Source organism: Eriocheir sinensis, chromosome 21 (genome assembly GCF_024679095.1).
Source record: "Eriocheir sinensis breed Jianghai 21 chromosome 21, ASM2467909v1, whole genome shotgun sequence".
Classification (NCBI taxonomy): Eukaryota; Metazoa; Arthropoda; class Malacostraca; order Decapoda; family Varunidae; genus Eriocheir; species Eriocheir sinensis.
The window spans coordinates 2,578,725-2,605,343 of NC_066529.1; the positions used below are offsets into that span (position 1 = coordinate 2,578,725).

The 26,619-nt window shown below is 41.6% G+C and overlaps 2 protein-coding genes across 3 annotated transcripts in view; both read left to right on the top strand.

Annotated features, from left to right (window-relative positions):
• The first annotated feature begins 1,505 nt into the window (after window positions 1–1,505).
• Window positions 1,506–17,508, top strand: LOC127001507 (nicotinamide phosphoribosyltransferase-like). The gene is made up of 12 exons (XM_050866102.1): window positions 1,506–1,599; window positions 2,725–2,795; window positions 3,463–3,628; window positions 8,231–8,359; window positions 8,736–8,855; window positions 9,140–9,220; window positions 10,315–10,474; window positions 10,844–11,001; window positions 11,517–11,631; window positions 12,396–12,478; window positions 12,702–12,890; window positions 14,943–17,508. Exons 1-12 carry the CDS (start codon window positions 1,549–1,551, stop codon window positions 15,072–15,074), a joined length of 1,455 nt encoding a protein of 484 aa, XP_050722059.1. The 5' UTR covers window positions 1,506–1,548; the 3' UTR covers window positions 15,075–17,508.
• A 496-nt stretch (window positions 17,509–18,004) lies between these two features.
• Window positions 18,005–26,619, top strand: part of LOC127001508 (uncharacterized) — a 36,396-nt gene continuing 27,781 nt past the window's right edge. The window contains exon 1 of one of the 2 annotated variants that reach the window (XM_050866103.1): window positions 18,005–18,552. In XM_050866103.1, the coding sequence (XP_050722060.1) occupies window positions 18,499–18,552 (54 nt within the window). In that variant the 5' untranslated portion in view covers window positions 18,005–18,498. Of the gene's footprint in view, window positions 18,553–22,831; window positions 22,853–26,619 lie in introns of those variants that run through there. The other variant, XM_050866106.1, reaches the window with a different exon arrangement.

Genomic DNA, 26,619 nt, shown 5'->3' on the forward strand with positions numbered 1-26,619 from the left:
GCAACGGTAGCTGCTACAAACTATTCAGCAGGCAGAATTTTTTTTAGCTTGTGACATCCTTTGACAACCTGCCATAATAATTAATGGATGTACACTGAATAGTGAATACACAAATGATAAGAATGCCGATGGGCTACACCACACCCTTGTACTGTGTGGTTTCCCTGGGGATGAACATCAATCCCCTTATTTTCTGTACATTATTCCATTCCAGTGTCTTCCCTGGAGTGTTGGCCTTTTGATTCTTATTCTCCTTCTTTTGACCTGCAACGCTTTGTGTCGGCTCTTAGGTAATTCAGGAATACTTTTGCCAGCTTTACAATTATTTTTATTCCTTTTGTCTGCTTGAGAACATAAAAGTCTTCAGATAAAACAAAACGAATTACCAACAAAAAGCCAGAAAGAAATACAGACAACCCAACCCACCTCAATCAATCCCTACAAACATAAACTGCCACAATAAATCACAAACAATAAACATCGAACAAAACAAAACAAAACAAAAATACAAGGTAATTTTGGAGATTGACTCCGCGGCTTCTAAATACTGTTGTGCTGGAAGCTTCCCCCGGCGTCTATGGGCCTCTAGAAGGCTCCGGGAAGAACGAGCAGGGGGGCGGGGGAGCAAAGCCTCGTCCGCGCCCGGCGCCAGGCGGGAAGTGTTGCCAACTCGCATATATTTTTGTTACATGTTCTTGTATGATCTAAAATATACTGTAACATTCTAGACTGTACTGTTCTGGATATATATAGGAGAAGAAGGCGAGAGAGTCCCAGTCCCTGTAATAGTAAGCTAGTGGTAAGTGAAGAGTCCGAGTGAAGTGTACTACTAAGGAAGAATATTAAACTACATAAGCTGTGCAAAGTGTTTACATATCTCCCTCCCACGGAGTCTCCTGACGGCGACACGGAAGTTCCCCAAGTAACACGCCCGGCATAACAATATGATATTACGCTTCTATATTTTAGAAACGAAATACATGTCCCTCAACCATGATATGAAGGCGCAAGTACTTAAAAAAAAATAAAAAAAAAAAAAAAAAGGCATAATCCCGGCCCTTCCCCTAACGATCTTGGGGAACCCGTGGGAAATCGGGGGTTTGGGGTGGGGGAGCATAGTTAAACTACTCAAACCGAACTTTACATAACCTAACCTCTAACGGGGGGCTTTGCCCCCCTCGACCCCTCCTAACCAGGAGGGGCACAGAACCAGCAGGGGGGGGGGGGCGTAGCCCTCCCCACTGCTGGCCCCCCCACATGTATGATGTGCCGGTAAAACCAGATAAGTACAACAGTATATGAGGCCTTGGGAAGGTTATTATTCTCGTGGGGGCAATATTGGAGGCGCGTAGTGAATCTCCATATTTACCACAAAGAGAAATGCGAACAATCTTACCTAACGTCATCCAAAAGACAGAAAAAGGGGGAGCAAACCTCACCTCAACCCCCTGGCACTCCCTGGCACTCTCTGGCAACGCGTGTGCCGTGTGTTGAGTGGACGGGTGTTGTCTTGTAACCTTGTTGCTCCTCAGTCACACTAACGGCGCCATGGAGGGTGGTGCAGTGGACAACATCCTCTTCCTGGCTGACTCGTACAAGGTATTCCCTCCTCCTCATGCTCCTCCCCTCTTCCTCACGTTCCTTCGAGCCGCCGTCACGCTTCTTCCTCTCGTGGGCGTCACCAAGGAACACCTGACACTTTATTAGTAGCACCCGCGTCCGTGTGTCATCATCTAATGTTATCACCCAAGCTGGATTATTTTTTTCTCAAGTTATTCGTCTTACTAACCCAACCCAACCCAACCCAACCTAACCTAACTTGACTACACGTTCTCAAAATTATCATTATTTTTTTCTTTCTTAACATGAACAGCCGAGAAAAAGGCCGGTGGATGGTTGAGGCAGACAGCAGACAGCCCCCGGACGAGTAACATTCACGTAGGGAACGCGTCTTTCTTGCCCCAATCCACCCCAACAGGCACCCACGACCTGCCACCACTTTTTATGTGTTTCAAGGCCACCACAGCCTCCACAAACTCTCACAGTGTCATGCAGTGAGTGGAATAATACGCCGCCAAGCTAAACATATGAGCTAAATCTACCAAATAGAATTGGTATTAAGAATTACACCCAACTCGCCCCGGTGGTTGACACTCATAAATTTTAACGTGCTCTTCATTTCTCTAGTAACCGTTTGTTAGATCTAAATACCTAATACAGCGATAAATGTCACTGTTCCCGAAACCAGTTTGAAGCTATAGTTTCTGTGAGAGTACTGCCCCTTCCTGAGTCACCTTGCACCCTGGAAAACCCTACCGGAGCATTTTTTAACCAAATTTTTAGTACAAGGTGGAACATAGGCACAAAAAAGGGCACTCTTGAGCTGCAAAGATATGCCCAGCTGTCAGTGCATTTTCACTTATTTATGTATTAATTCATTACATTCAGTTACCTATTCTTTGCTAGGACAATCCATAGTACTAGAAACCTGCGAAATGTGAAGGACGACTTAATGTTTTTGTGCCGCCAGTAATTTAAGATATAATTATTGATTTGGATATTATGATGCACGTAGTTATAGTGCTCCTTGTCTTGTAGGTCTGATCACATCCAGTGTTTTGAACCCTTACATCGCCCTGTAGGAAATCAATAATAATGTCGCTAAAGAATTTTTAATATAATTTGATCGCAGCCACTAACTTACTCTTCCTCTTACCCCTGCAGACCACCCACCACCGCCAGTACCCCCCCGGCACCACCTCCATCTACTCCTACTTTGAGTCTCGGGGCGGCAGGTATGTGGCAGTGGTTATGTGTGGCTCATGCGTGTGCTCCCATGTTTGAAAGTGTGTTAGGAAGTCATTCAGAAATTTCCCTGTCAAAAAATAAATTGCTTCCAGTTATGTGTTCCTCTTATATATCTCATTATACTCAATAGGCTCCATGAATATGTTAGTCATGCATGAATTTGCCAGCTGGAAATTAAGTTGTGTTTGTTCCCAAGTTTGTGCCAGCATTCATTTCTCACCATTTTTCACATTCACACTACTCCAGTAAAGTCAGCAGAGTCCAGAAATATATATAAAATGCCGGATTTGAGTTGAACGTGGTTGTGAAGATTAATTATTTCTTTGTTACGTCTATGGTGCAGTTGAGTTGGAGATCTCAGAGTAGCTATTATGACTCAAAAAATGGTGAGTGACATTTTTTCATGTAGGAAAGGTGTATTTTCTAGTAACTCATTTGTTTAGTGCAGCAGAGGCACATCCTTCATAACTTCAGCTTTATCTGACCCATTGAAAAGGGTGAAACAGATCATATTGACTGACTGATTGACTACATGATACTCTCATTTTCCCCTTTTTAAAATTTCCTTCATTCTGTCTTAGGATCTGAGCTACCATGAAAATTCAGTAAGATGTGATAATTAACTAACTGATCGTCTCTCCCTTTTCTCTCTAGGTTTCCTTATACAGTGTTCTTTGGGCTCCAGTACATCCTCAAGAGATGGCTTCAGGGCCCAGTGGTGACCAAGGAGATGATTCAGGAGGCAAAGGAGCTGATCAAAGTCCACATGAGAGACAGAAATGATGTCTTCAATGAGGAGGGCTGGAACTACATCCTGGAGGTGTGTATGTATGTGTGCATTTATCTATTTCTATTGACCTAATTCTGATATACCATAGCTACAGGAATTTAACTAATCTCATAGGTCCTCGTCTGAGCCTTTGATCAAATTTATCATTAAAACATGCAAGCTTTTGGACTAGACAATCTTTGGGATGTGTGTGTGTGTGTGTGTTTAAATCTGTGCATGTGTGTGCCAGAGTGAGAAAGTCATCAGTGTGTAGGGAGGGTCATTAGTATTGATCGGTGTGGGGGAGGTCCTCCCATGCCTTATGTGCTCTGCTGTTAGCCATCATGTTGCATTATCATTCAGGTCTGTTTTTCCTTGTGTAATTGTAATTGGTGCTGCACCATATTTATTTTAATCTTTAATGGGTGTAATTACATAAAATTTTGTTCTTAGCATATTGAAATAAATAAATGTTGTGTTTTGTGGGGAGAATGTAACTTGTATAGTTAAGAAACTTTCCACTACTTGGGGATTCATAATGAAGGAAGATCCTTTGCCTGTTGCATGTTTACATTGCATGACTGACTAACCTGTAACTTATCATGACTCTGTTCTTTCTCGTGGTGCATGTGTGTGTGCGTGTGTGCGCATGCAGTGAGTGTGTCTGATGAGGAGGGGGAAGGAGGATTGCAGCTGTTTGCTGCTGTTAATTGACAAAACAATAACAGGAGCACACCCAGAGAGAGCGGTGCAATTACAAGATTACCGTGCAGGGGTGATGTATGGCTGTGGTGAAAGAGCTACAACATTTTAAGCTTAAAGCTGACACTGAGTAACCCAGAAGATACAACACAGCCATCATAATCACAGGTTATGGAGAGAGATTACTCACCACCCACCAAGATACTTGCAGGGGTCTAAAAATACCCACAGAAAAGTTTAGAAAATATAAAAAATGTTTGAATAATATCTGAGCCATGTTTATATCTTATGAAAGCACTGCAGTTCACTTGGAGAATTACTCCTTTGATAACTGGGCAGGTGTCTAAATGGCTGTCCTGCCTTGCTTAATAATCCTCCTCCCCCAGCAAAATTTTATCCTTGCAAGTCTGGTATGTCCCTGGCCTTCTCATGTCTTGATCAAATTCACCTGGAAAATGACTTCATCGATAACTCCCCTGCTCTGCCTCTTCCCTGTCTTGAGCCATTCTCATGAGTCTGGTTTATTACTGAGCTACTGAGACTAAACATGTTTTGACCAGTGTTTCACCCGTAAAATTCCCCCACTGATAATTGGGTCAGTAATGGAGCAGGTGTCACAATATCTGCCCTTCCATGCTCCACCCCTACCTCCATTTAACTCTATTCCCGTGACTCCAGTCTATCGCTGAGCCTTTACGCACCATGATCACAACCACTGCCATGGCTGATGTTACCTTTGCATGGCTGAACCTCATTGCCAGATAGATTTATATTGTAGGAAGAGATAAAATTGCCGTATGTCTCCCTACCCCATCCCCTCCACACACCACCAAGGGGATGTTGGTTATGGAGCCTTAAGAAGATGAGGTATTGGTTCATGTTTACCTCATCCACAAAATTTAAAAAAAGTTTCTTAAGTTCTTTTTTCACTTTAGTATTTATATGAATTGTTATATTTTTGTTTTTGTATCTCTTCATTGATTCCTTTGCAAAACTATTGATCCTTGTCTCTCTGTTTCTCTATCTCATTCATTGTCCGCTCATCTTTCTGTCCATTGATATGTAAAATTGTCTATTCCTCTCCACTAGATCCACTATCTCCCTTTTCTTCACACCTGACTCTGTCCAATCTTCTCTTGCTTGTATTTTCTTTCCATTTGGTTGGCATTGTGTTTTGCAATGTCTCTTTTCCTTCTGTCCATCATTATTGTGTGTGTGGGGTGCATGTGTGTGTGTGTATGTGTGTGTGTGTGTGTGTGTGTGTGTGTGTGTGTGTTTATTGCATGGAAAGTTTCACACAATCAATAGTGAGGCACGCTGACATATACAAATTTTTGCCTACCTATACCATTATCCATAATGATGTTGGCGCATACGGTACATGAAAGGCTCTTTATAACAAGGCTGTAGAAGAGTGTGGTTGTTAAATGTATGTATCCTGCATATTTCATTATTGGTATGCATGTGGAATCGCTTTCTGTATTTTATTATTAATACCACAGCTTTATGAGACTTATTTGTATTTTATGTTACTCTTAATACTTCTTGGATGCATTTCTATTTTAAATCATCAATCGTGCTTTCTCTTTTTTATGTATTTCTGCATTGTTTCATTATTAATTCTTTTTCTCTGATGTATTTGTATTTTATGGCTCATTGCTCACCCTAATCTACATAATCACCCATAATCACTCTGGGTTCATCAGTGGGCGGGTGTGATTAATGGGGTTCGTGGTCCTGATGGCGGGTGTCCCTCTCGTTTATGCCACGAGGGAGGTTATTTGTGAGGGGCAGACTCATGCGACGTGCTGGAAATGATTGCATGATCTGAAGTCAGCATTATTAGTCTTCCTGCCTTTGTACTACTGCCTGGTGTGGAGGTATTATACACATGCTTCCTTACTCCTGAACTGTCTATCCTACACTCTTCCTTATTTTTAACTAAGTGTTTGTCAGTTGTCCTGTTTTCAGAACTGACTGTATCACATATGAATTAAAATTATAGTATCTGCTTTTTTTCCTTCTTTTGATACCAAAGTTGTTTAAAATATACATTGACTCATGATATATTTTTTTTGTTTTCAGATCAGTTAGGCACAAAAAAACTGTTCAGCTGTAAATATCTTTGGGTTTCTGGAAATTGAGTATGTACTATAGAATTTTTCCTAATCACTCTAATTCTTCATGAGCAAACAATTAAGATGATTATGTGCAGAAGCAATTAGCCAGAGTGAATTGGTTAGGTCGGTTAAAAGGAGGTGCAGACAGGGGTCCCCTCTATGTGTACAGGTGTTATGTAGAAGGGTTGGCAGACTAGGGTTATTGATCTGAGGTGTGGGGGAGGATACCACCAGGTGTTTAGGGAGGGAGGGGGGTGCCAGGTGTGTAGGGAGGGAGGGGGCTGCCAGGTGTGTGGAAGAGGAGGGGCTGCCAGGTGTGTAGGGAGGGAGGGGGCTGCCAGGTGTGTAGGGAGAGAGGGGGCTGCCAGTGTGTAGAGAGGGAAGGAGCTGCCAGGTGTTTAAAGAGGGAGGGCGCTGCCAGGTGTGTAGGGAGGGAGGGGGCTGCCAGGTGTGTAGGGAGAGAGGGGGCTGCCAGTGTGTAGGGAGGGAAGGAGCTGCCAGGTGTTTAAAGAGGGAGGGGGCTGCCAGGTGTGGAGAGAGGGAGAGAGAATGGGAGGACCATGTTACTTGTTAGTATGAGAAAAATTACCCTTGACAAAATAAAATTATACATGACCACTTCTTCATTAGTAATTTGATGGAATAGTGATGTACTTAGTTCTGTACTTTTTACCTCTATGAAATCACTAGAGGAAACTGAGAACTTAAGACAAATTGTGTTCTTAATCATAGTTACCATATTTGTAAGACACAGACTGATATTAATCGTGGCAAAAATAAAAGATTTGTTTCTTTGTAGCAGTAAGTTTTAGATGTTGCAGTGATTTTTTTGTCAGTTAAACATGCAGTGGTTAGAGCAAGGAAAACATGCGAGTCATGCACAGCGTAATGCTTCTCAAGGCTGTTGGAAAGATACTGAACACACACAAAAGATTTCGTGACTTTCTTTTCCATTTTCCTCCGGCCAGCACGTGATGTTTAGTTTACTGTGGCGTCAATGATGGTCCTTTCATGTGCTGCGGCTTTGCTTGTATGCATATTACTCTGTTTTTACATCAGGTTTGTGTAGTTTTCTGGCTGTTTTATTTTGGTCCTACGTATTATCTAAAGGTGCTATAACTAGTTGTGTGCATTTGTGGCATGATACTGCCAACTGCGCCAAAAGTTAAAAAGAAATAGCCTTTTGTGTGTGTGTGTGTGTGTGTGTGTGTGTGTGTGTTAGTCATATGCAGGAAGTGAGCTACACGCATGAGGTCATGTCTTCAAATCTCTGCTTACCACGTTTAGCTTTGAATTTATGAATAGTTTTGCCTTGAACTATCTCCTTTTTGAGGTCTTTCTTAATATCTCTCAGACGCCTTGTCTTCAATTTCTTTCCATGAACTCTTGTATTTCTAGTACCTCTCCCAAACAAACACGTCATCCCTGGTGATTGTTTCCATTTCTTTCATTGCCCTCTACACTACAATCAGGTTTCCTCTTTCTCCTCTCCAAAGTTGGCAAACCCAATTTTACCAATCTTCAAAATCCTACTTATTTCAATATCTCTCAAGCTTGGCACCATTTTTTGTTACTACTCTGGATTCTTTCTATTTTCCTATTATACATATGCAGTCCACCCATCCATCTCTTTCTTATGCTGTTTTTATTATTCTAGTGTGTGTGTGTGTGTGTGTGTGTGTGTGTGTGTGTGTGTGTGTGGAGAAACTCTGAAGCTTAGGGTATCAGTGCCTCATTTTCCACACTCCACTTTTTTCATCCATCATGGGTGAATATTTCCTCTTTTTTATGTGTCCCTGGAAGATGTAACATGACTTTGCTCTCCCCACAGAAGCATGGAGGGCGCCTGCCACTGAGGGTGTGTGCTGTGCCTGAGGGAACCGTCGTTCCCACCAGGAATGTTCTCTTCACAGTCGAGAACACAGACCCAATGGTGCCCTGGATCACCAACTTCTTTGAGGTGGGAAATGGTTTTATATTTCCCTTAAAGCTTTGAGTTGAGTAGCTAATTGTAGTTTTCTCGTTACATTATATTTGTGCATTTGAAAAATCATGACTACTTTAAGATAAGTCTAATACTTCTACATATTTAGGGTAAGAAATTCAAAGTATAAGGAAATGGAGAAATGCACATTGTATAAAGGGGAAAAGATTGTATGTGAAATGACCACATTATCCATTTGCACACAGTGTTATGTATACCCTGACTCATTGATGACATTATACTTCTGCAATGCATGCTTGTAGTTCAGGTTAGTTGTGTGGTAGAATCAACACGCTTAAGTGGGTGTTTACTGTACTGTGCTGCATGTATTAATGCTTCTCAATTTTTGCAGACAATCTTCGTGCAGGTGTGGTACCCCATGACTGTGGCAACAAACTCACGGGTCCAGAAACAAATACTTCACCACTACCTCAAAGAGACTCATGAAAACCTTGATCCTCTGCTCTTCTCTGTAAGCCAACTCTAACTTGCATCAACAAAGTTTTTCCTTGAAGCTCAAAATTTTGAATCTGGCATTTTTTTCATGGACACCTGTTTGATTATAGCTTTGATTTACATATTATCTGTGATGTTTCGTGGGAGTTTAACATATTCTTGAATATGAAATTTATTTGTTATTATTTTTATGTCACTGAGAAGATTGTTGTAATGTCAATCAGCTTTTAAGATTCACAGTGGCATTCATTAATTGGGGATGGCTGTGGTTTTGCTTATCATGAAATTTTGTCCCATCAGCTTCATGACTTTGGGTACCGTGGATCAACCTCAGTGGAAAGTGCTGCTCTTGGGGGTGCAGCTCACCTGGTTAACTTTCAGGTGACAGTTAACCCAATATTTTTTGTTATTGTACCTGTGTTGTCACATTATCTGTCAGGTCCATAATTATGTGGATGCAAGTTAAAGATTAAATCTGTATCAAATCCTTCAGTTATCCCTTTTCCTATCTTATCTCAAGTGACAAGTCATAAACCAGTTGGCAGTTGCAGTGCCATAACTAAATAATCAATCAATCAACCATTTACCCCACCCTCCCAGCTCCACGCCCCCATGACAAGAAGAAAGATTTCCGCTACAAGTGCAGTGCGGGCCTGTGTATTCATTCCTACTTCCTGGAATACCACACCTTTATTCCTGAAAATAGAAGTGTAGGGGTGACTATACTAAGGTACACAGTGAAAGTTAGTTATGTTTAGCTATACAGTTATTATTGCTGAGTACCTTTGTATAATCACAAGTGTGTGAATAATGGTTATCGTATTAGAATGCATTTCAATAAAAAGCTAATAAAAATGTTCAGTGAAGATTGACCCCAAAAGTGTTTTATATATATATATATATATATATATATATATATATATATATATATATATATATATATATATATATATATATATATATATATATATATAATGTATGTATTTTTTGTTCCCATGGTTCCCCTCGTACCTCTATACCACAAAATACCTGTGCATATAGAAAATAGTCTATGCTCACTCTTGCAATACTTCAGATTTATTTGTCCATCCAAATAAATTCCTGAAATTGATTAAATTTTGCCCACAGTGTCCCAAACAGGCAATAAAGTGTACAGAAATAATGCACATGAATTCAGCCCACGCCCCAAACCAAAATTTACCCATCTCTACACAAAAATGGTAAAGGAAAGTGCTCTTAAGGTCACTAACATTCATTACTCTCCTGAACAGGTTGATTTATGCAAAAAATTGTTGAAAATTTCCTGGCACTGGAGATGACACAAGGTCTGATATCCTCTAACACTTGCAGGTTTAATAATGATAATGAAATGGTTCTTTTACCTGAGAACAATTGATTCATTAATATAATTTGGTGTATTAGATGGCTTCATTTAACCAAGCCATATTTAACTGAGTATTTAACTTGTTTGACAGGGAACAGACACTGTAGCAGCATTATCCCTGCTCAGGAAATTTTACCACTGTCCCATCGCTGGCTTCACCATCCCTGCCTCAGAGCACTCCACCATCACCACCTGGGGCCGGCACGGGGAGGCTGATGCTTGTCGCAATATGCTGGAGTCCTTCCCTGAGGGTAATTCATCATCAACTAACTAAGTCTTCCTTTCTCTTTACATCATGCCTCTCTTTCTCACACAAAATTTGCCATGTAAGAGTTCCTGATATATACTTATATCACATCCCATTTGCCAGTGTTTTCACCTTTCAGCTGTGCCCGGTGCAGTTATAGTTGCTCCACTATGAAATATTCAGTAGGATGTCAATTGTGGCAGTTATTAGATACCAAAAAATTCTTCTAAAATGGTAACATTATTGTCAGGGTCTAGTAATTGGTTCTGAGCCAACACTGTTCTTCCTTGTTTTTTGACTTGAAAAATCCCTTAAAATTTACACAAATAGTTTGTTGTGAACATTGTCACTCACTTTCTCTCCAATTTTCCAGGTGTTGTTGCTTGTGTTAGTGATTCATATGACATTTGGAATTGCTGTGAGAAGATCTGGGGAGAAGAACTCAAAGATTTGATCATCAAGAGGGGCAAGACAGGAGGAACCCTGGTTGTGCGGCCAGACAGTGGTGACCCTACCGCTGTGGTGCTCAAGGTGAGGCTGGCAATGGAAGGGTTGTCTACACTGCTGCTGCTCTGACAGTCTGCCTCAAGTGGTGTTATTTAACCCTTAGACGGCGGCAGTATTTGAAGAGCAGCTCCTCCCAAAATGAATCGTCTATATATAGTCACTGCCAACCTTAGGACTGTAGCATAAATATAGTTACGCCGCATAAGAGATGTTTTAACTGTCGTCTGTATAGAGATTCCACCGCAGTCTGGAAGTGTTGTTATATTTCTGCCATACAAAACTGACTGACTGAATTTTGGACCGTCTATATAAAGTTCCACCACCGTCTAAGGGTTAATGTTACTCACACTTAGTCTGCCACAAGTTATTGCTTCTATGTTGTTCTGTCAGTTTGTCATGATTTCTTGTCTCTACGTTCCATCTTTTCCAAAGCTTCATGTATATATGTTTCATTTTCAGTAGAGCCTTTGCATCAGCATCATAAATCATCCCAAAATGAATATCGCTTTGATTTGTTTTCCTAATGTTTATTATTTCAGTGTTTAGAAATGCTTGGTAAAGCATTTGGAAGCACAACAAATGAGAAAGGCTTCAAGATGCTTCCTCCATACCTCAGAGTGATCCAGGGAGATGGAATATCTTATAAAACAATTGGTATGTTGTAAAATCTTGTCAGTAACATTCATGATTTAAAATAATTATTCCAGATTTTAAGATGAGTACACTATCACAATACATTGTCTGAGGACATGAAGGAAAACCAAAGACAAGACATTTTAACCATTTAGGTGTCCAGATTACTGATCTTCTGTATACTACTTTATTGGAGTAACGTATCATATTTTAATATTTGATATACCTGACTTGTCAGGTGAGAATAGGCACCAGAGAGCTCTCTAACCTGTAGCCTATACAGGTGATTGAGGTTACATGATATATAATTCCTACAATTTTTCTTATATCCATACCAGTGCCATACATTCAGAACACTGTTGGCTTAGCCCTGAGATCTGTAGAGCCACAAGTGGCAAAAAGAGAACTCCAGGTGAGTCTAGAGGCATGCTCTCCCAGAGAACTATTTCCTGCCAACTGAGAGAATTAAAAGAAGAAACCAAACACTATAATTATGCAGATTAATAATTGAAAAGATTTGATGTCAAAGCCCACCTGTATCAACAACCCTGTTCTAGATACAGCCTTGGATTTTATGAGAACAAAATGCTACAAACAGTTGGAACATCCCAGCCAACCACGGCAGTACACCAAATGTTGATTGATTGTATTTTGTATCATCCAATTACTTTAAATAAGAGATTTTTATTAGCACTAAAAGTCACCCTTTACTCCCCAACTTATGATTTGAAGTCTAATATTAATGTCTTATCAACATGTAAAACAGTTTATATTATGCTATTCAGGTGACATCCTGGAGCACCTGAAGCAGCATGGCTGGTCGGCCGCTAATGTCAGCTTTGGCAGTGGAGGTGCACTGCTTCAAAAGGTAGGGCAGTGGTGGCAACACTGGGCTCCTGCATTGGCCCTTCATTCACCACACACACACACACACACACACACACACACACACACACACACACAAGCACTAAGGACACTCCTCCTCCCCCCTTAATCCTGGCTTAATTGAAATATATCTTGGAGGCAGTTATTATGAAAAATAAGTGGTTGGACACAATCCCATTTTGAAATGTATCGTTTTCTCCCTGAAGCTTGACCGAGACACCCAGAAGTGTGCATACAAGTGCAGTCATGCAGTGATCAATGGTGAGGGAGTGGATGTGTTCAAGCAGCCTGTGACAGACCCAGGAAAGACCAGCAAGAAGGGCCGCCTCGCTCTCATTCACACCTCTGATGGCTCCTACTCCACAGTCAAGGCTGAAGAAGCAGATCCTAAAGAGGTAAGACTGCTAAGTGATACACATTGTCTTCTTATTTGGTAAACAAAGAATGGTTGTGGGACTGGATCTGGGTGTCACTTCAAAATGACATTTAAACTTAATGTAGTGTATAAATCTCAATATTTTCATTTAATTCCTCATTAGAGTAATCACTGCACATGCACATAATAGTAGCTCCAAAATTTTTGAAGTGGTGTGCACATCTAGCTAGGAATCTGCAGGCTTGGGTTTGAATCCCAACTCAGTCAGTCAGCACACAGTCCACCCAGCTGTTAGTCATCCTATTTGGGTTGGTCGGTAACTGTTTACCCGGGAAAAGATGGGGAAGATGACTACCCAGATTTTACAATGGCCCAGTGTCCCGCGGCAATGGGTTGTTTCCCGCCACAGGCTCAATGGTCAAAGTGACAAAGATGTGCACCGAGGCCGCACAGCTTTAGCTCATGCCCCCAACTTTCCTTAGAATAAGAGCTAATGTATTTTACTTAAAATTTAAAGGTACTTTCTGGAGACTATCCTTAGTTGATTCTAGATCCTCAATTTTACCTAGCATAGAACAATAACATTGATAATGCTATGACAGAATAAATTTTTCACTAGGCACATCCATTTGCATCCACTTGTTGCCCCTTGTGTCCTGTGTTGTGGGAAAAAGTTCCAGGTAGAACACCATCTGAAATTCTGTTGACTATAATTTTTACAGAATAATTGTTTCATCAAACACATCCATTCATGTTCACTTGGTAACACTCTGTATCTTGTGTTGGGGAACAGGCTCCGTGTGTGTGCGAGGTTATTCACGAGCTCATCACTAAGGAAGCTCACTACTGCCCATTTCTTTCTCAAGGGAGACCACCAGGTGTTCCCCCTTTGAAACTTACTCCTTATCCCTCCTGTGAAAATCTTAGTGGTCATGTAATCTATCCAAACCTTTCATCTGTTTTTGATCCTTCTTTTTGCTTTAAAACAACAAGAAAATCTAAAGAGAGTCAAAAAATTTCATACAGCAGAAACAGACAAATGGAGAGGCCTTACTTCACCTCCACATTGTTGAGCCCTCTTAACAGTCAACATAAAGATTTCTACAATGCTCAGGTCCCATCTCAGGGCAGCACCAGACTTCCTGCTCCCACCACCTACTCTGCACAGCTATCTATGGATCACTTTCTCTACCCTCTCACTCTCTCACCCCCACCTGTCATCATCGATCCAGTGGTCTCCCTGGCTAATGAACCTGACAAGGTGGGCCAATACTCTATATCTGCCAACGCATCATAGAAGAGAAAGCACATCTAGTGCATTACACAAACAGCACTGCAATTACATGTCATTTTATCCCTTTTGTCTCTGCACAAGTTTGTTTTTGGTATTGGATAAGAATACTCTTTTTATAAAACTGTTTTGTCATCGTCAGTTAGTGGTTACATGGAAAACCTTATAAACTTTTCATTATAAGAATCCCTCGTGCTGTGACTGAGTGGAGGTGTATTGTGAGGTGGACTCCACAAAAGAACAAAACAAGCTCGCTTGAACACTTACACTTTCATTCGTATACTTCATCAGAAATATATTTTACACGTATCCTTAAGGATAACTTAAGCTCCCAACAGGCACCACCTACCACAGTAAACAACACATGCACATGCCCATAGCACAGGCTGCATTTTCGTCACAACACGCTCTCAACAGTGCACATTGAGGGAGCGGAATGAACGCACATGAATTTATCCTGCCATTTTAGTACTTTCATTGTGTCAGCCTCTTGTTTTATCTACCACTTGTGTCATATCCTGTCATATCCTGTAGAAATTGGATACTTTCTTGTGGTATTTTTTTTTTCAGATGTTCTTGTATAACCTTAACATTTTCTGTCTCAGTGATGGGATCAAAAGTGACTTTTCATGCTTTATAATTCTAGGACTATTTTGAAATTAATATCAAGCTTAGCCCCTTCATTCAATGAACTAAAGGCAGTTAAAAAATGATAGCCAATAGCTTAAAATAGTAAACTGTTTGCACAGCGGGCTGCTAAAAGCTTTATGAACCTTGCAGGATTTGTTGGTGCCAGTGTTTGAGAACGGGGAGCTGCTGCGAGACTACACCCTTCAGGAGGTCAGGGAGAGGGCTGAGCTGAGTTCACAAGACATTGATGTAATGAGGTTCCTGAGTGAGGATAAGCCATGAGGAATGTGATGTGATGAAATTCTCATGTTAAGGCAAGCCTGTTAGGGGTAGTGCTCTGCTTCCCTGCAGGTTACTTAAAATATGTGCACTGGTATCATATTATCAAGTATATAAGGTCAGGGTGGAAGTGTTCAACATATCCTTCCAGACCGGGGCATATTGCTATGCTGGAATTTTCAACCCATCTTAAAGTATAAGAAAGTGTACTGACAGCTTCTGTCATGTGATTTTAAATCATGATTGTTTTATCAATATTTATGGAAATCAGTCATTTCACTGGTTATTAAGCACAAAGATAGAAAAAAATTTACTGTTCTCGTGATAAAATTATCTGTGTATTAGTCACATTATGTACATTATGTGTGATACTATTGTATAAGTTTTGTTGATAAAATAAGGCCGTTGTGTCTAGTAAATGTTATTGACTTTAAAAATGTATAAATTACTGATGTGAAGTACAAGAACAGGACATTCATATGCAAATTTTGTAAATGAATTCAGGTATCTGTGACTCCCCTTCCACACTGACCATTCTCAGTCTGTCATAACTTGAAATCTCAACTGAGAACTATGTCCCATCTACTGCTAAATGATCTTCCCCAAGGTTAGGCATTTGTGTCATCCACCAGTTTTTTCTTCCTCCCAGATGCTAACTATATACAGGGACCTTGTCTGACCCTGCATGAAGTATGCCTTCCATGTGGGGGTGTTCCTACCATCCAGTTCTTTTAGGCAGTAAAGTCTAATGCCTTTTGTCTCATCAACTCCCCTCCTGATACTGACTGTCCTATCTTTTAAATTCCATAGCAATGTTGCTTCCCTTCTATTTTTTTTTTTTTTTTTTTTCATATATTTTCATGCTAACTGCTCCTCTGAACTTGCCAAGTGCATGCCCCAACCCTGCATGCAGTCTCATTACACAGGACTTTCCACTGTCACTCACATCTATGCTTTTTCTGTTAAGAACAAGTTGGATGGCAGACTATTTTTAGTAGCCCAGCATAATGCAAGATGTAACTAGAGGGCAGAGAATTACACTTGGTCATTGCCCTTGATTCACTTCTTGGCAGCTAGCTGACCTGAACACAAACTCCTCCTCCCCAGCACACCCTCACACTTTGTTCTCAGTCTCAAAGAATCTTTAACCTACTATGTCCTCAGTGGCCTTGTATATTTTCTTATTTTCTTATACTGATTTTGCACTTGAATAATGTAGTTGTACCTTTGCCCTGCCATTTTGTAATGTGAAGGTAGTGTTTTTGTATTGCTTCCTATCACTGTAAACCTCGTACATATGACATGGCAGTGGAGCACAGTAAGATGCAAAGGAAACTGACAGTTTGGTTTAAGCCATCAGTCATACAGTGTTTTATGAAAGCATTGCATAATCCACTAATTTTGAAGTCTCCATACATGTATTCAGCTGTCTTCAATAATCCTGAAAATTTTTATAATAGGTACACTAAAACAGTATTCATATATCATCAGTGGTCTAGGGGACAGGTCTATAGCATCAAACCTTGGGTGCAAAGCTACTTAGGAAAGTTCCATTACTATAACAATAGCACCTACCTATTTAGAGCAAAGGAAAGTTAAATATGTAACATTTTCGTTGACACTCGGATCCTGAATCATCGGAAAATATGCTATTTCAGAAACCATACTAAAAGAGCTGGACAGCAGAATTTTGGGGGGTTAAGCTCATAGAAAAGGAGGAAATAAAACTTAATATACTGTTGAAATTTTGAAAATAAGAGACAAACATTGACAGGAGGAGAGTACCAGGACACCTCTCTTCCCAAAATCGACCTCTCTTTTGGCCACTCCTCTCAACTCTTTAGAGGAGCAGTGATATGCGGGCTTTTTTCATTGTTGTTTTCTTTTTTTGCCTTGAGCTGTTTCTTTTACTGTAAAGAAAATAAAAAAATAAAAAAACACCACACAAGAATATACAGAAAGACACCACTAAAGGGGAGACTGTGGCAAAGGTTGTCTCCATCACCCTCAGCTGAACTAAATTTCCAGTGCTAACCCTTTGGTGTATGGTCAGGTCTAAGCTGTCCAGGCACTGACTACATAGTTTGTTGCCTATTATGAGGATTACTCGTACACCCTTATTTTCACACATGGTCTATTTTGTATGATATATTTTTATAAAGTGTTTTTTCTCATAGTTTTTAGTCCAAGAAATTGCCTTATTGATGATTGACTCATTTTCACAAGTGGTCTGTTTTCAAAGCTTTATATATCTCTATATTTATTTCACCTGCCATTCTCTTGTACAGGTTTTACCAGTGTTGTGAGGGGCAGCGAGGGCCGCGTCCTGCTGCCCGTTGTTCACTTTGTTACTCTTGAAACTTTGATATAACTGCCCTTGAAGCTGAGGCTACAAAGGTGCATTATTTTGTATGATTAATAAATGAATTTATTAATATTAGCTCCTATTCATGAGTATATTCCTCACACAAGTTAGTTTAATAATTTTTAACTAAAATTACAAATTAGCATGCCTATAAATGGACTTACATATTTTAACAGTGCTTATTACATGAAGACTGCACAGCCACCAGCCACATGATACACACTAGAATAGTTACATTCTCAGTAATGTTGGTATACAAGTGATATGCCATAAAGGCTGTCAGTTTTTTTTTTTTTTTTTTTTTTTTTTGAGCTGCCTCCCCTGCTGTTAAAAAAAAAATGACACTAAACATTTCAGGTCTGCATTTTTTGCTCTTGTCAAACACTCATCAGTTTTTTTTTTTATTTTTTTTTTATGGGAAATCATGACGGGCAGAGCAGCGGTCGGCTCTGCAGTCTGCACCCCATTATCGCAGTGTCAATGGTCAGTGGGTGGCCGTGCGGCGTCAGCTGGATGGAATGGGGCGGCGCGGGGCGGGGCGGGGCCTGCTGGAGCCTCCAGCCGTCTGCCTCTTTTGCGGCACTCTCCAGTCTAGAAAAGGTTCGCGCCGCTTACACCCGTGCCTATCGCTTCCTCGTCACGCCGCCGCTCACGAGACGCTCACCAACTTGGCGCAAACGTTTCCAGTGTTGCTTCTCGTGCTGTTGCTCCGCGTTGACCAACCCCGGCACACTAAACTAAAACATTTGGAGATACGTTTCAATGCGCATTTTGTTCATACTTTGATAAACCTAAAAGGAGCTCGTCGGTGTGCTGCTTGCCATTCATTTATTCTCCTGAGCGGCAACGCGGCACTAAGTATTTACAGTGTGTCCTGAAGACTCATCGTGCCTCTCGTGACAAGACAGCGTCACGTCATGCGTCGTGCGGGGGCAACTGAGGCTCGGTAGGTAACGCGGCGGGACGTGATACATCAACCCCGGGAAGCGTCATGAGGGAGCGCTGAGGTGTACACGACCGACCGGACATCATGTTGGGGGAGCAGGGAGCGGCGCCCCCTGCATGTGTGCCCGTCAGCCTCTCCACGTGACTGTACCTATCACCTCAAGGCAACAGGTGAGGAGATACAGGTGAAAGAGATCGTATAAAAGGGTTTCTCCTGCATTTTATCTCTTCTGGCATTTATTCCTTGTGACTCCTGAAGGCGATGAACGGGGGGACACGGCAGATGACCCTCACTTTGCTCTCACTCCTTTGGGTCAGTGTTTCTCTTTTTCATATCTTCATGCGTGGGAATTATTATACCCGCGATAAGAGAACCCCCATTTTCTCCTCTTCCTCTTCATATCAACAAAATGCAATCTTTCCTCTTCATATTATATTTCTTTACTTCGTCTCTCATAAGCTCTGAAGGAGGATGAGCACAAGTCTGTCTTCACGTGGCGCCGAGAGGAGTGAGTGAGTGAGGACGGCGCCGCTGTGGGTGGAGTCGGGAGCCACGTATGACCGCGCACCTAAAAATATCCTGTGTTGACGTGACCTGACCACGCGAGATTTTACTTTCTTCTTAATACATTTCGTTTTACTGCAGAGATGATTACCGCAATTATCTCCTTTCTCAATATCTTTGCTTCCCCTCCCCAAGTTGCCATGAGAAGGGATGAGGTTGGTTTGGTGTACAAGTTAGTAATAAAAAGACCGTCTTGGTTTTCTTGGATCTGATAATCTCACGTGGGATCAAGACGCTTGGTCCGGTGCAGCTGAGAGGAGGGAGTCAAGTGAGTCGCAAATGTTTGGAGGAGAGAGAGGGAGGGAGGGACCAGCAGGGCAAAGCGTGTGTGAGAAAATGCATCAAGACTTCGAAGTTGTTGAAATAGATGAATGAAGGATTTTTTTTATACCCATCTATAACCAGAAATGCGGATAGAGTAGTATTGTAAATCATGAGGGGGAATGAACTCATCAGTACGAGGCCCAGAACCAAATAATAATAATAATAATAATAATAATAATAATATGTCGTCGATCCTTCTATAGCTGCAGAAATTGTCCCTCCCCGCTATAGCCTAATATCCCCGACCATTTATTTACTCTTAAAACAATATACACACTACATTTTATTTGGTGTGGAAGAGATCATTTCCATTATTCACATATTATTGATAAACTATTTGATTTCTTTATTTAGTTTGTAACACGCTAGTCAGTTCCTTCAAGGCTTACTTTCAGGTGTGGCTGCGATGCTTCTAACGTCACATTCCACTTTAAAGAGTTACGAGTTGAGAAAATTTAGCGAAGACTGTTTTAAAGATGTTCGTTTCTGCGTCACTGGATAACGAACAAAACCGCTCATCCACGTAATTCCTGCTCGCTTTAAGTGGCATATAATTTGCCTCTTAGGGCGCGGCAAACATGATTAAGATGAGCCTGAATTAGAGCAACTTAAACTATTAGAAGCGCTCATCATAAAAGCTGTTATACTTATCTACTGTCCCCCTGAGGTGAGACCGGGAACAAAAAGAGGGTGAAGAAATATCGACAGGTCTTTATATTACCTCCGCAAAAGCTAAAAACATCGCCAGTCTTCATTATCTACACCTTCATTATCTTATAGCCACTGACCAGCACAATCACCACCTCCACCACCATCACATATACACACTTCTTATTCCCATCTTACCTCTTTATCTCCCACATCTCCATCAATGACTTCCTTCTCGTATGCATATCTGTAAGGCTTGCATGTAACCCCCTCCCCGTCCGCCGTCAGAAAAACTGTTAATCTTATATCTTAATCGAGACAGAACAGGAAGCCCCGTCACAAAGTCCAATACCGGCAGTCTTCATTACCTTTCCTCACCTTATTTACCTCTCACTACGGTTTGGAAGTGTTCTCCGCACCGATATATCTGTTGGGAGGGTTGTCTTGTCTCTCTTTCACGTCTTCCGTATGCCGTAGAACCTGAGGTAACACGCGCAGCTATGAAAACACCTCGCCTGGATATCTTTACCATTGGGAGCCTTCATTACCTCTCTGGTCACTCCTCCCATTACCACCACCCGACACCTGTTCAACTCCACCTCGCCTTTTTACCTCTTAACACCTGCTTTTAAGTTTTCTACTCATTCACTTGCCATCTATACCGACTCTATGGACATTATTTTTCACTTTTCGTAGGTCATTGCTCTCTTACATACGCACGTATTCCTTTTAAGTTTTCTCCTCATTCACTTGACATCAATACGGACTCTCTGGACATTTTTTCCACTTGTCGTAAATCACTGTTCTCTTTCTTTCATAAACATACGTGTATTTTAAGTCGTAGTCCCAAGTGTATGTAGCTCAGTGTCCATCTTCCTATTCAACGGGGACAGGATGCGATAAGATTCATAGCACCGAAACTTTGTAAAATTTAATGAGTCTCGGTTTTGGAATGACGAACACGTACTACTCAAGTCATTTCGTAACTCTTCCTCGGAACTGAGTTGGATGAGGACAGTGTGCATGTGTGTCTTCGTGTGAATTAGCCAAGAAATGTTTGAAAGCGCAGGAATCTCCATTCAGTACATCGCGAATCTCGTACAAATTGTTGATGTTGTAATTACGTTGTAAGGTCTTCCCTTGGCTGATGTTCATACCTGTGTCGAATGAAACAGCGCGAGTAGGTGGAAATGGTGCCGGGATCCCCATTAATACATCGTGAAACTCGTTTTCGAATGTTTAACACGTAGTCAGGTTGTCCCGAGGGGGTGTGCACAAGATAGGCACGGCACTCCAGGGTTGTCCACACTTGTCTGCCCCCCCACCCCCACCCCACCCCGAAAGTCACATATTTACAAGTTTATGATCTTCGACAACTGTTCGAGAGTTGCCACATGGAATGACTCAGGGCAGTAGTTAAATGACCAGCGTTTTCCACGACACGATTTATGAGTTAAACGTGAAATAAATATGGCTGGTATGGTGAAAAAAAACAGCTTTGCCATTATTCGTACTGTTTCAATAACCGGAGGCCACTAAGGAAGGGAGAGGGAAAGGAAGGAAGGGAGAGGGAAAGGAAGGATGGGAGAGGGAAAGAAAGGAAGGAAGAGGGAAAGGAAGGAAAGGAGAGGGAAAGAAAGGAAGGGAGAGGAAGGAAGGGAGAGGGAAAGGAAGGAAGGGAAAGGGAAAGGAAGGAAGGGAGAGGAAGGAAGGGAGAGGGAAAGGAAGGAAGGGAAAGGGAAAGGAAGGAAGGGAGAAGGAGAGGAAGGAAGGGAGAGGGATGGGAGGGAAGGCAGAGGGTTATAATATTATTTTGTTGCATGTTATTATTTATTACTTGTTACACCTCATTGACAAAAAAAAGACGTGAGAATATTACCATTTGAGTGACAGTAATGATATCAAATTATATAAGAAGTCCCTCCAGTGTTTGTGCGAGCATTGCTTCCTGTTCTGGGACATCACCAATTTTAATGATATTCCAGTGCAATTTTCTTTTACTGCATTGAGTAATAAAATGTCTGGCTGAGTAAACTTATAAAGAAGTGATTTTTTTTTCTTTCATTCAATAAATTTGTGAGCATTGACTTTCCAGAAGAGAAACTGTTTACCATTTAGTGTGACGAGCTTTTTTTTTTATATATATATATCTGCACTAGGGTTGGAGGACATAAGAAAACTATGCTAGAATATTCCTCTAAGCTACACAGCATCGTCCGGTGTTTGTGTGATCCCCATCCAAGGACGAAGGTGATAAACAGCCCAGCCCATAAATCTTAGCGAGGTCCTTTCACGGAGGTGTTATGAGTGTCGAGCAGCTTGTACCACCTCGGGCTCGTAAGGCACTGAAATCAAGGGCATCAAGCAGGTAGCGATTCATCTTTATTCCCTGGTCGTGTAGTTTTCTCTTTCTGCACTGTCGGCGATACCTGCTCCATCATTTCCCCGCCTCCAAGATTACGAGTTTACTGTTTTCTTCCACTGGTGCGTTAGTTTATATAGATGAAGTGTGACATGGAGTTCCCCTATACCTTGCCTCTCCTTTCGTGATATCGGTAATATAAAGAATAAAAGTATGATGTCGGCAAACCTTTTTTTCATCTTAACTTTACCTATTTTCACTTATTTTTAATCCCTTGCTAATTTCTTACTATATCTATTTATTTACAACCCTAACGCTATCTCGCTATCTTCTATCTCTTTAGTTCTTCATATTTTGTCTCACCGGCGCAGTGCTATTTGTTGCTATATTTATCTATCTATTTACAACACTAATTTATTCTTTTCTGCTTATTCAGGTATTCATATTTTGTTTTCCTGGCGCGTCATGTGCACCGCTGGGCCTCAAGTGGGTGATCTACATAGTGGTTAATAGGTGGGTCAGGGCGGCCCTCCCTATATAGTACTTTCGAGGGCGTGTGAACGGAACCACAAGTAAGCGAGACATCAAACCCGGCCAGCCCCGTTCACCCCTTCCCTTCCCCTCTTTTCCTTCCGTATCTTTTCTTTTTCCTGTCATACCTACCCTTTCCTTCCCCCTTCCCTTTCCCTCTTTTTCATTCTTCTTGTCCTATATATACCCTTTCCTTCCCCTTCCCTCCTATCCCCATCAGCCCCGTTCACCCCTTCCCTTCCTCTCTCTTCCTTCCGTACCTTTTCTTTTTCCTGTCCTACCCTTTCCTTCCCCCTTCCCTTTCCCTCTTTTTCATTCTTCTTGTCCTACCCTTTCCTTCCCCTTCCCTCCTATCCCCATCATTCCTTTTCGTTTCCATCCTTCTTCCCTTCTACCCCTTTCCTTCCTCTCTCTTCCTTCCTTTCCTTTTTCCTGTCCTTCCTATCCTTTCATTCCCTCTTCCCTTCCCCTCTTTTCCTTCTTTATATTTCATTCTTCCTGTCCTATCTACCCTTTCTCTTCCCCTTTTCCTCCCGTTCCCATTTTTCCTTTTCTTTCCCTTCCTTTCTTCTTGTTCTACCCTTTCCTTTACCCTTTCCTCCCATCCCCAGCCTTCCTTTTATTTCTCTTCCCCAACTTTAATTTCTTTCATCTCTCCTTTTTTTCTCATTTTCCTAACTTTCCTCACTTTTCTACTTTTGTTTCCTTCCCTGTCCTTCTTTTTCCTTATTATTTTTTCTCCTCCTTTCTTCTCTCCTCCCTCATTTTCCCTTCCTCTTCCCCTCAACTTTTCTACATTCCTCTCAATGTTCATCCACTCCTCCACCTTCTCCTCCTCCTTCTCCTCTTCCTTGTTTACTTTCATCCACTCCTCTCCTTTTCCCTTACCTTCCATTCCTGTTTCTTCCCTCTCTCCACTCCTTCTTTCTTCTCCAATCCCCTTTCTTCTCTATTTCCATTTATCTTATACTTCCCCTCTTCGTTTTTTTTCCTTCCCTTCCATTCCCATTCCTTCCCTTTCTCTCCCCCTCCCACCCCCTCCCTCCCCCTTCCCCCATTCCCTTTTTTTCCCTACTCTTTCCTTTTTTCTCTTCTTTTCTTCACTACCTTTTTTTAATTTTGTTCTCTATGACCTTTTCCTCGGCCGCTCCCTTTTTTTTTTTTTTTGCCAGCGACAACCGGACGTGAGAATTCTTTTAAGAGGTCAAACATATTGTAAGCACACACACACACACACACACACACACACACACACACACACACACACACACACACACACACACACACACACACACCTGCTCTGCCCTGGCCCCATTTTCTCCCCTCCCCCTTTTTCTCTCTCCTTTCCTTTCCCTTTCCTTTTCCGTTTAATAACTTCTCTTCCTGTTCCTGTTTCCTTCCCTCTCATATACGTTTCCCTCTCTACTTCCATTCTTCCCTTTCTTTATCCCTCTTTTTCCTTTCTTTTCCTTTAATTATATATGTTTCCTATCTCCTATTTCTTCCACAACTCTTTCCTTTCCCTTCAGTTCCTCTTCTCTTCCTTCCCTTCTTCCCTTTTCCTTATTTTCTCTCTCTCTTGTCTGTCGTCTCTTTCCCTATTTCATATTCCCTTTTATCCACCACTCCTTCTTCTCCCTTTTCCTTTATCTGCTCTTCCTCTTGTAACTTTTTTTGTCGACTTCTTTATTTCTCTTCGGGTCACAAGTTTCAACGTGAGGAAGAGTGATCGGGGAAGGTGTAAAGTGACTGTGTGTGTGTATGTGTGTGTGTGTGTGTGTGTGTGTGTGTGTGTGTGTGTGTGTGTTGTGAAGACATTAGGCACGTCTTAACAGTAGCAGAAGTAGTAGTAGTAGTAGTAGCAGAAGCAGAAGCAGTAGTAGTAGTAGCAGTAGCAGTAGTAATAGTAGCAGTAGTAATAGTAGTAGTAGTAGTAGTAGTAGTAGTTATGGCGCTCTTGTGTTATCAGTGAGGCAAGAGATACAAGAGCCAATATTTGTAAAGGGCATAATTTTTCACTCGACCTTTTTTCTTTCTTTATTTCATTCTCTTCCTCCCTCCACATCCTTCCTTCTTATGTTCCCTTTGTTTGCGGAGCGTGTCGTTGCCCGCGCCTCGGTATATATAGGGGGGAGGAACCCGAGATGTACCTACAGCTGCAAGGGTGGCCAAAATGAAGGGTGCGAATTCTGTCTTGGCGATGCGCACTTGTTTATTCTTATGGGAGTGTTTAGTACTTGTTCGTTTATTGTGTGATTGATGGAAGTTATTTAGGAAAGTTGTTATTGTTGTTATTATTACTATTGTTATTATTGTCATTATCGAAATTGACAGCATTTTGTTTATATGCAGTGGTCTAATCTTTCTTCCGTTAAATAGTTCATTCTCTTTGTGTTAGACCTTAACTTGAATCGTCAAACATTTTTATCTTGCATCGTAATGGGAGAACCGGACAGCAGGAGGAGGAGAAGGAGGAGGAGGAGGAGGAGGAGGAAGAAGAAAAGGGATATCAGACAGGTGTGACGCCCCCCCTTCCCCCCTTCCCTTCCCCCAACACACAACAAACAGGGTCGCGCTCCGCCGTACACCACACACGCCGCCGCCGCCTCAAGCGCTCATTTCCATAGACAAGCAAACCTCGCCACGCCAGGACGAATTAGCGATTGAAGTGCGTCTCCGCCGATGGGTCTGGCCGGTCAAAGCTCCCGACATGCCATCTTTTTTTCTTTCTCTTTCTCTTCCTCTTCCTCTTTCTCCTTCTCCCCTCTCTCCTTCTCTTTCTTTTTCTTTCCTTTTTCCTTTTTCTTTTTTTTTCTTTTCTTTTTGTTCCTTTTCGTCTTCTTCTTCTTCTTCTTCTTCTTCTTCTTCTTCTTCTTCTTCTTCTTCTTCTTTTACCTCCTTCCGCTGCTGCTGGTTTTTCATTTTCATTTTTCTCTTTTTTTTCTTTTTGTTCCTCTTCTTCTTCTTTTTCTTCTTCTTCTTCTTCTACCCCCTTCCGCTGCTGTTGGGTGCATGGGGGAGGTGGTGAGGATGATGATGAAAGTGATGATAATGATGATAAGAATGGTGGTAATTGATTTAGACGTGTTTTCCCCGTAGATTAGACTTTCATTATAGGATTCTTAGTGTTTGTATATCTTCTTCCGCTCCCGATGCTGGTTGTTCTTCTTTACGTTGGTCTTCTTATATTTCTTCTTGTTTATCATCATTATCATCACCATCCATACCCTCATCCTTCTCTTTCTTTTTATTCTTCTTCTTTTCTTTCTCTTTTTCTGTCTTTCTTCTTCTCTTTCTCTCTCTCTCTTCCTCTTTCTCTTCCTCCTTCTCCTTCTCCTTTCCCTTCTTCTTTTTACTTTTCTTGCCTCTTCCTTTTTCTTTCTCTCTTCCTTTTCCTTTTCTTCTTGTTCTTGTTCTTCTTGTTCTTCTTCATCTCCTCCTACGACTTCTCTTTCTCCTCTTTCTACGGCTCGTCATTCTCCTCGCCTAAATGACTCCCGAAAGTTGGAAAGTGAGGCACCACATCTGCGGCTGCACCTCCCAGCGTGGGGCGACCGCAGACCACACGCCGAGGCTCTCCGCGCGGCCGTCCTTCACGTCAGGAGGCGGCAAGCACAAGCCAGATATTAAACAATTTCACGCAATGCTCACGGAATACTCCACATTCTCACGTAACTGATGCGAAATGACAGGTATTGCGGTTAGATTCACATGTACCGGAAACGTAAGCGTGCCTGAAGACTACGCCGCGTCATGGTGGGGCTGTTGTGTCATCGTGGAAACTGTTATCAAAATTACGATGCTTAGG